Source organism: Coregonus lavaretus (genome assembly GCF_964263955.1).
Source record: "Coregonus lavaretus genome assembly, chromosome: 1".
NCBI lineage: Eukaryota > Metazoa > Chordata > Actinopteri > Salmoniformes > Salmonidae > Coregonus > Coregonus lavaretus.
In genome coordinates this window covers 18,086,921-18,097,189 of record NC_139988.1, presented here as the reverse complement: position 1 = coordinate 18,097,189, position 10,269 = coordinate 18,086,921, and the positions used below count along the sequence as shown (strand labels likewise).

General features: G+C 44.5%; 1 protein-coding gene across 1 annotated transcript; it reads right to left on the bottom strand.

The window, feature by feature from the left end:
* Window positions 1-598: 598 nt before the first annotated feature.
* LOC311131337 (ADP-ribosylation factor 4-like) lies at window positions 599-5,072 on the bottom strand. Its single transcript, XM_084164273.1, has 6 exons — window positions 4,739-5,072; window positions 4,483-4,563; window positions 4,252-4,361; window positions 3,724-3,795; window positions 2,786-2,914; window positions 599-1,091 (listed from the first exon to the last, which is right to left on the bottom strand). Exons 1-6 carry the CDS (start codon window positions 4,803-4,805, stop codon window positions 1,005-1,007), a joined length of 546 nt encoding a protein of 181 aa, XP_084020399.1. The 5' UTR covers window positions 4,806-5,072; the 3' UTR covers window positions 599-1,004.
* Window positions 5,073-10,269: the final 5,197 nt, after the last annotated feature.

The following is a 10,269-nucleotide window of genomic DNA, read 5'->3' as shown; positions in this document are numbered from 1 at the left end:
ATTATTATTATTATTGATATGCCACACCTGTCAGGTGGATGGATTATCTTGGCAAAGGAGAAATGCTCACTAACAGTACACTCGTAACAACCTAAGCGTTATGAAACTTCTATTCAATTAAATAAACCCCACAGAGCAAATAAGCCATACATTTTTGTTGTTGGCCAAATTAGACACTCATTGACCTCCATACAAAAACTCCTTACTTAGTGGGCGAAAAAATTGAAACACGCCACCTGCTGGAGGGAGCTAGATTTTCAGCCGAGTTGGGCATCTTTCTTTAACTGTTCCTCTCTGGCTAAGTCTGCCAGGTTATCTGATGGGAGCAGCTAACATATAGCGTTTGATCACGTGCAACTACGTCAACGATTTTAATTGGCTGATGCACATTTTGAGAAGGAGACTAAGTTTAAACATAAACATTTTCTAATGTTCGCAAATAATATGTACACGTGAGTTTTAGTCTTGCTCTCCATCACACAGACCCTTCAGGGATTACGAGGGAAGTTACTGAAACAAATGTATTGTATTTGTTGTTTCTGAATTGTTCCACTTCCATCTGCAGAGTGACCACACCCACAAAGAAAATGACTGCAGATACATTTACACACCATGATTTTATTAGAGGTAGTGAGGTATAAAGAATCTGCTTACATTCATTCAGTGATAAAATAATTTAAAAATAAAACATTTATAACTTTCCATGTTACAATCTATGCAATACATTAGAGTGCATTAGAAAAAAATAAAAACAAATGGAAACTTTTCAGAAAGGCACTTCTAACTTTTGTTCTAAATGTATGGTTGTCCTTCAGTAAACGTTGTGTCTTGGTCGTTCTTAAGGAGGCCTCAGCTCAGCTGTTATAGGGTGAAGTTGACCCTAGACACTGATCTGGTCAGTTTAAAATTTCCCCCACTAATGGTTAAGGTTAGGATTGGGGGAGGGGAAGCTGATCCTAGATCTGTACCTAGGGGAAACTTCACCCCGGAGCCAACTCAGCTAGTTAGCGTTTGGAAAGCTGGTCAGCCAACCAGTCCAGTCCCTCCAACAGACCTGAACCCATGGTCGCACAGGTAGCCTGGACAAACCACTGAGGAGAGAAGAGAAACAGTCAGTCATTAACAGGTAGCCTGGACAAACCACTGAGGAGAGAGGACAAACAGTCAGTCATTAACAGGTAACCTGGACAAACCACTGAGGAGAGAAGAGAAACAGTCAGTCATTAACAGGTAGCCTGGACAAACCACTGAGGAGAGAGGACAAACAGTCAGTCATTAACAGGTAACCTGGACAAACCACTGAGGAGAGAGGACAAACAGTCAGTTATTAACAGGTAACCTGGACAAACCACTGAGGAGAGAAGGGAAACAGTCAGTCATTAACAGGTAGCCTGGACAAACCACTGAGGAGAGAGGACAAACAGTCAGTCATTAACAGGTAACCTGGACAAACCACTGAGGAGAGAAGAGAAACAGTCAGTCATTAACAGGTAACCTGGACAAACCACTGAGGAGAGAGGACAAACAGTCAGTCATTAACAGGTAACCTGGACAAACCACTGAGGAGAGAAGAGAAACAGTCAGTCATTAACAGGTAGCCTGGACAAACCACTGAGGAGAGAAGACAAACAGTCAGTCATTAACAGGTAGCCTGGACAAACCACTGAGGAGAGAGGACAAACAGTCAGTCATTAACAGGAAACCTGGACAAACCACTGAGGAGAGAGGACAAACAGTCAGTCATTAACAGGTAACCTGGACAAACCACTGAGGAGAGAAGAGAAACAGTCAGTCATTAACAGGTAGCCTGGACAAACCACTGAGGAGAGAAGACAAACAGTCAGTCATTAACAGGTAGCCTGGACAAACCACTGAGGAGAGAGGACAAACAGTCAGTCATTAACAGGTAACCTGGACAAACCACTGAGGAGAGAGGACAAACAGTCAGTCATTAACAGGTAACCTGGACAAACCACTGAGGAGAGAAGAGAAACAGTCAGTCATTAACAGGTAGCCTGGACAAACCACTGAGGAGAGAAGACAAACAGTCAGTCATTAACAGGTAGCCTGGACAAACCACTGAGGAGAGAGGACAAACAGTCAGTCATTAACAGGTAACCTGGACAAACCACTGAGGAGAGAGGACAAACAGTCAGTCATTAACAGGTAACCTGGACAAACCACTGAGGAGAGAGGACAAACAGTCAGTCATTAACAGGTAGCCTGGACAAACCACTGAGAAGAGAAGAGAAACAGTCAGTCATTAACAGGTAGCCTGGACAAACCACTGAGGAGAGAGGACAAACAGTCAGTCATTAAAACAGTCAGTCATTAACAGGTAACCTGGACAAACCACTGAGAAGAGAAGAGAAACAGTCAGTCATTAACAGGTAGCCTGGACAAACCACTGAGGAGAGAGGACAAACAGTCAGAGTGCATTATTTACCAAATCTGGGCAGGGATTCAATCTGAGGTGCATTGTAGTATGTTTAACATTTAAAGGGATACATCAGGATTTGGGGAATTAAGCCTTTTATCTACTTCCCCAGAGTCAGGTGAACTCGTGAATACCATTTTTATGTCTCTGCATGCAGTTTGAAGGAAGTTGCTAATTAGCGTCAGCGCAATTGCTAACTAGTGTTAGCGCAATGACTGACAGTCTATGGTAACAGATAGCATGTTAACTGCTAGCATGCTAGTAGATACCATAGACTTCCAGTCATTGTGCTAACGCTAGTTAGAATTCTCTCGTGAAACCTTAGAGATTCTAAATGGTCATACTTACAGGAGTACTCAGTTGAAGTTTTCTCAGTCCCAGTTTATTTGTGATGTCACTGACAGACATGGCGTTGGGAAGGTCCTGTTTGTTGGCGAACACCAGCAGAACTACATCTCTCAGCTGGTCCTCTTCAAGCTGTGGGTCAACAGCACAGAACACAGGGAATCAGAACAGCCACAGCACTCACTGAGTTATTACACTTTTCTCTGTAATGTTGCATCAATTATTTTTACAACTAAACCAAGATAGACCACAGCCTGTCGTTTCCAGTGGGAACAAATGAGTCATAGTGGGTAGAACAAGCAAGGAGGTGGGCACGCGTTCTAGCATAAATCTGCATATTTCCGTTAGGGAACGCCTCCTCTGTGAAGTGCACGTGTGCAATAACTAAATTCGCCTTTGCACTCCTTCTAAACAACGCAATTTTTAACAACTTTTGCAAAGGGTAAAGTCTACAAAACTTATTCCACTCTGTTCATAACAGATTTTAGTATTGGGAACAGAAAACTGTATTAAGATCAAATGTTTAATCGATGAGAAAATTTGCAGAATGTCGGCCAAAATCCATGTCGTTCCATCTTCTCCCACTGCCGGCCAGTGGGCTTCCTCTCACTACCATATTTGGTAGTGAGTGGAAACGCTAAGCGGATGCTTCACATTTATACATCCGGTGAAATATCTGTCTCATTGTTTTATCTGTGGTTGCATCCTGTGTGGAGGATCAATAACACAGAACACAGGGAATCAGAACAGTCACATTAAACAGGAAAACACTCTCTTCTATATCTATTAGAACAGTCATATTACTGTATTATTACATTCCTTGTAGGTAATCAGAAAGGTCACACTATACCGTTACTACGCTCCTCTCCGGTGGCCAACAGCAAACTTAAGAGTTGCTATAGGAAAGTGTGGAAAGATGAATGGAAGGACAGATGACTCACCATGTTCTGTAGTTCCTCTGTAGCATCATTTATCCTCTCAGGATCGTTGCTGTCTACCACAAATATAAGACCCTGGATGAAGACATTGGAACACAGACACACGCTTTTAAGGAATGAGGAAAATTTGAATTTGAGTTCATTTTTTGAATTGACTGGATATGAAATGGATCCCATATTTAAGGCTGTTTGGGTTAGGTTTAGTTGAGGCTGTTGGGGTTAGTTGAGGTTGTTAGGGTTAGGGTTAGTTGGGACTGTTAAGGTTAGTTGAGGCTGTTAGGGTTAGTTGAGGCTGTTAGGGTTAGTTGAGGCTGTTAGGGTTAGTTGAGACTGTTGGAGTTAGGGTTAGTTGAGAGTGTTAGGGTTAGGCTTAGTTGAGAAGGTTAAGGTTAGTTGAGACTGTTAGGGTTAGGGTTAGTTGAGGCTATTAGGGTCAGTTGAGGATGTTAGTGTTAGTTGAGGCTGTTAGGGTTAGGGTTAGTTGAGATTGTTAGGGTTAGAGTTAGTTGAGAGTGTTAGGGTTAGTCCTACCTGAGTGTTCTGGTAGTAATGCTTCCACAGAGGTCTGATGACGTGCTGACCACCTACATCCCACACCGTGAAGCTGATGTTCTTGTACTCAACCGTCTCCACATTGAACCCTATGGTGATCAGCACAAAGGACATTCAGCTATGCTCTGTCTAGCAGTCCTGGGTCAAATACATATATGAAGCGCAGGTTGTCAATCAGTGCATATACCCTATATATCAATCAATGCTTACCAATAGTGGGGATAGTAGTGACAACTTCTCCAAGTTTTAGTTTGTACAGGACTGTGGTCTTCCCTGCAGCATCTAACCCAACTGTGGGAACAATATGGATCATTTTAAAACCTAAGTAATATTAATAATATGCGTATAATATAGGCCTATGTAAAATCAATCAAACAAAGTAAATGTTTTCACACATTGTAACAAATACATTGCAACATTGTAATAATAACACAATGTCATTAACAAAATTGTAAATAAGTCTTACCCATCAGAATTCTCATCTGTTTCTTCTCGAAGAAACGAGAGAAGAGTTGCGAAACCATAACACCCATTATTGCTAAAAATATGTTTTGCTTTATCAAATAATCCAAAAGGAGCAAAATGTCACGATCTGCAGCAGCCAATCTCGCTCTTCAACCAATTCTGCAGGGGTAGACAGCGGCACACACTGATTTATACAACCGGTTTGCATTGCGCTGCTTATATAGTCTACTCAGCCACAGGTGCAACGGGACACCAACACAGCGCACTGTCATTTCAGCCTGGTCACACAGGTACAACATGCAAGTGACTGCTCCGATTCCTCTCTACCCGTTTCCTCCACGTCACTTTCACTTTGTTGGCCTCGGAATACAGGATGTTGTAATGTTTCTCATGTGTAGAGATATAATCTGATTGGTCTACAAGGCTGCTATTCATTCACTGTTATCTAAATACTGTCTGAAGTTAAAGTCGATGTCACACGAAACAACCTGTAATGCAATTTTTGTTGCTGGCAACAGAGTTGCATCTGGGTTGCTTCGTGAGTCAATTTCAATCGCGTTTAAGTTGCTTCGTGTATCAGCAAAGTTGCTTGAGATCATGTCACTTGCTACTTGCATCTGCAACAGAAATTGCCTCCAGGTTGCTTCGTGTGACTGTCGTCGGCTCTACAGAGAAATAGGTCAACTCCTCGGTGTGTGTGTGTGTGTGTGCGAATTTCACAATGCTCCCTATTCAAGCAAAATAACAGAGAAAGCAACTGTGATGAAATAAAGACAAACCATTTAGTAATGAGATACTAGTGTGTTGTTCATTCACATAAAAATGACTTCCTCTAAATGAAAGCTATTATTGCACAGAGTTTCTAAACCCAGAGGCGGAACATCGCGAGACTTCCGGGAACGCTGGCGAAACAGACATGGCCGGGGTTTTGAGTTTGAGAGGTCAATGATAGAAGTGAAAAATTCTTCCTTAGTTGTTAATTTTCTTGAAATCTAAAAGCACAGCCTAGATTCGTGCCAATGTTTTAAGTAGTAGAACATGGTATTACTCCAAACTCGTGAACGTGACAAGCTGACACGTTTTCATTTTCGTCAAAAGCAACTTTATATCGAACAAGTGCCTTTGATTTGACGGCCTGAACTTTCGCAGTTTGGCGCGAGACGATGACGTGTTTCTATGCATGACTTTAGTTAGCCATAGTCGCCGTGACATCGCCTACAAGTGTGATCGGGATATCTATCGGAGAAGCAGTTTTAGCATATCTTCATACTGTACTGTCTTTGATTATAGTCTGTAAACAGGGCTTAGCTACATACAGTATGAGGACACCGAGGTTTGGACCTTATTTTTTAGAATAACAAAAACACGTCATCAGTGGGGGGTGCCCAGGGGCGCTGACCTCCAGCGGGCCCCCATTGATTTTGTTGATCAGTCTCACTCAGATGTCTTATTAACATGGCAAAAATTATGGCAGAATGTGTAGAATTGTAGGAAATTAGCTTTAAATCTGCCAACATTTATCCCCACCCCAATGCAAAATCTATAGAATTGCAGGAAATTAGCTGTAAAACTAAAAAAAAAAGTATATAGCTAATAGGCTATGTGTTTGTAGATCGACTGAAGTGAAAGCTACAGCAACCATTGTTCTAATGGCTGGGGTCATTTTGCATGTTTTTGCTGTTCTCCAAATTAAACTAATTAAACATTGTAGAAATCATGAAAACAAAACATTGTAGCAACCCACACAGTAGGAAACATTGTAGCAACCCACACAGCAGGAAACATTGTAGCAACCTACACAGTAGGAAACAATGTAGCAACCCACACAGCAGGAAACATTGTAGCAACCTACACAGTAGGAAACAATGTAGCAACCCACACAGCAGGAAACATTGTAGCAACCTACACAGCAGGAAACAATGTAGCAACCCACACAGCAGGAAACAATGTAGCAACCCACACAGCAGGAAACAATGTAGCAACCCACACAGCAGGAAACATTGTAGCAACCTACACAGCAGGAAACATTGTAGCAACCTACGCAGTAGGAAACATTGTAGCAACCTACACAGTAGGAAACATTGTAGCAACCTACACAGCAGGAAACATTGTAGCAACCCACACAGTAGGAAACATTGTAGCAACCCACACAGCAGGAAACATTGTAGCAACCCACACAGTAGGAAACGTGGGCTAGACTAGTCTCTGCCATGGAATAAAAAATATATAAAAAACAAACAGTGTCAAAGCGACCAGAATACCATGTAATCTCTTTCCAGTTTCGAAGTAGTTTTATGAATAATGTATCATGCCTACAAACAAACAAAACATACACAAATTCACCTTTTTATAAACATTTGTGTCTCTTCTAGTCTGTTTGTCACGCCCTGGCTCGGGGGACTCTCGTATGTTGAGCCAGGGTGTTAGTTTCTATGTTTTGTGTTGTGGGTCTAGTTTGATTATTTCTATGTTGGCCTGAGTGACTCCCAATCAGAGGCAACGAGTGTCAGCTGTCAGCTGGTTGTCTCTGATTGGGAGCCATATTTAAACAGTCGGTTTTTCTTTCGTGTTTGTGGGATTTTGTTTCTAGTCTGTTTATGGTAACCGTGAACTGTCACGTATCGTTCGTTGTTTTGTTCGTGTTTCCTTCAGTGTGAATAAATATGTTTGCATTCAACGCTGCGCATTGGTCCTCTCTGTTAGACGATCTTGACAGAAAATCCCACCACAACTGGACCAAGCAGCGAGTCGAGGAGCCATCGCCAGGGAAATCCCTAGCAGATCTCCGTGGCAGCCTCGACTGGGTCAAGCCGAAAGAAGAGCGGAGAGAGTGGACTTGGGAACAATGGAGGAAGAGTTTCGACTGGGTCAAACCAATTGAGGAGCTGAATAGCGGGAGTTGGAAGCAGAAGAGCGAGAGTTGGGCGAGAACTATAGAGGCCTGGCCCACGGGGAGGAGAGACCCCCAGAATTTTTTTAGGGGGGGGCTCACGACGTCGGGGCAGCAGGAGGCCGCGGTAGAGCGGTCCAGCGGGTTGGCAGAGGAGGCCGCCAGGTTACGGGGGCCACTGGCCGAAGAGGGGGTGGAAGGTGTAGAGGCACGGCGAGAGGTACTGGGGTGTGTTACCAGTCCGGTCCGGCCCATTCCAGATCCCGGCGTAGGACCAGTGGTGTGTGTCCCCAGTACGGTCCGGCCTGTTCCTGCTTCCCGCACCAAGTCTGTGGTGCGTTTCGTCAGCCCTGTCCGGCCCGTTCCTGCTCCCCGCACCAAGTCTGTGGTGCGTTTCGTCAGCCCTGTCCGGCCCGTTCCTGCTCCCCGCACCAAGTCTGTGGTGCGCGTCGCCAGCCCAGTCCGGCCCGTTCCTGCTCTCCGCACCAAGTCTGTGGTGCGTTTCGTCAGCCCTGTCCGGCCCGTTCCTGCTCCCCGCACCAAGTCTGTGGTGCGCGTCGCCAGCCCAGTCCGGCCCATTCCTGCTCCCCGCACCAAGTCTGTGGTGCGTTTCGTCAGCCCTGTCCGGCCCGCTCCTGCTCCCCACACCAAGCCAGTGGTGTGCGTCGTCAGTTCAGCACGGCCCGTGCCTGTTCCCCACACCAAGCCAGTGGTGTGCGTCGTCGGTCCGGCACGGCACGTGCCTGTTCCACTGGTGCCTGGTCCGTCGCCGGTCAGATGCGTTACGCCGGAGCTAGAGCAATCCGCTCCACCAGTGTGCAGTCCAGCTCCGGTCAGCAGGGCCAGACCGGACCAGGGGTACTTTGGGGGGTTAGAGAGCGAGCGGGGATCATGCCCGGAGCCGGATCCGCCGCCTAGGCGGAGTGCCCACCCGGTCCCTCCCCTGTTGTGTTTCGTTGGCGCGGTCGGAGTCCGCTCCTTTAGGGGGGGTACTGTCACGCCCTGGCTCGGGGGACTCTCGTATGTTGAGCCAGGGTGTTAGTTTCTATGTTTTGTGTTGTGGGTCTAGTTTGATTATTTCTATGTTGGCCTGAGTGACTCCCAATCAGAGGCAACGAGTGTCAGCTGTCAGCTGGTTGTCTCTGATTGGGAGCCATATTTAAACAGTCGGTTTTTCTTTCGTGTTTGTGGGATTTTGTTTCTAGTCTGTTTATGGTAACCGTGAACTGTCACGTATCGTTCGTTGGTTTGTTCGTGTTTCCTTCAGTGTGAATAAATATGTTTGCATTCAACGCTGCGCATTGGTCCTCTCTGTTAGACGATCTTGACACTGTTCTCTGACCAGATAAGGGAGTTGACCTTGGCTTAGGTCTATATAAACTGACAGACTTTAAAACATGGATAAAACAAACTTCCAATAAATAATCAATCAAAATCGATCTGTAACACTAAGAAGCTTGAGATAATATGATATAATGTAATGCCTTATATTACAACATCAGATACAGTGCATTTGGAAAGTTTTCAGACCCCTTGACCTTTTCCACATTTTGTTACAGCCTTATTCTAAATGTGATTCATTTGTTTTTTTCCCTTCATCAATCTACACACAATACCCCATAATGACAAAGCAAAAACTGTTTTTTAGAAATTTTAGATGGTGCCAGGTTTCCTCCAGACGTGACGCTTGGCGTTCAGGCCAAAGAGTTCAATCTTGGTTTCATCAGACCAGAGAATCTTGTTTCTCATGGTCTGAGAGTCCTTTATGTGCCTTTTGGCAAACTCCAAGCGGGTTGTCATGTGTCTTTTACTGAGGAGTGGCTTCCGTCTGGCCACTCTACCATAAAGCCCTGATTGGTGGTGCTGCAGAGATGGTTGTCCTTCTGGAAGGTTCTCCCATCTCCACAGAGGAACTCTGGAGCTCTTTCAGTGACCATCGGGTTCTTGATCACCTCTCTGACCTAGGCTCTTCTCCCCAGATTGCTCAGTTTGGCCGGGCGGCCAGCTCTAGGAGTCTTGGTGGTTCCAAACTTCTTCCATTTAAGAATGATGGAGGCCACTGTGTTCTTGGGGACCTTCAATGCTGCAGACATTTTTTGGTACCCTTCCCCAGATCTGTGCCTCGACACAATCCTGTCTCGGAGCGGTACGGACAATTCCTTCGACCTCATGGCTTGGTTTTTGCTCTGACATGCACTGTCAACTGTGGGACCTTATATGGACAGGTGGTGCCTTTCCAAATCATGTCCAATGAATTGAATTTACCACAGGTGGACTCCAGTCAAGTTGTAGAAACATCTCAAGGATGATCAATGGAAACAGAATGCACCTGAGCTCAATTTCGAGTCTCATATCAAAGGGTCTGAATACTTATGTAAATAAAGTATTTCTGTTTTTTATTTTTAATAAATGTGCTAAGATTTCTAAAAACCTGTTTTCGCTTCATCATTATGGGGTATTGTATGTAGATTGATGAGGATGACATTTAATTTAATCAATTTTAGAATAAGGCTGTAAAGTAACAAAATGAATGAATACTTTCCGAATGCACTGTACGTAGTAGGCCAACTAGTTAATAATTACCAAAACAACACTGGTGAGGCCATGTCTGTTTCAGTTCAGGAAAACAGTACTAAATACTG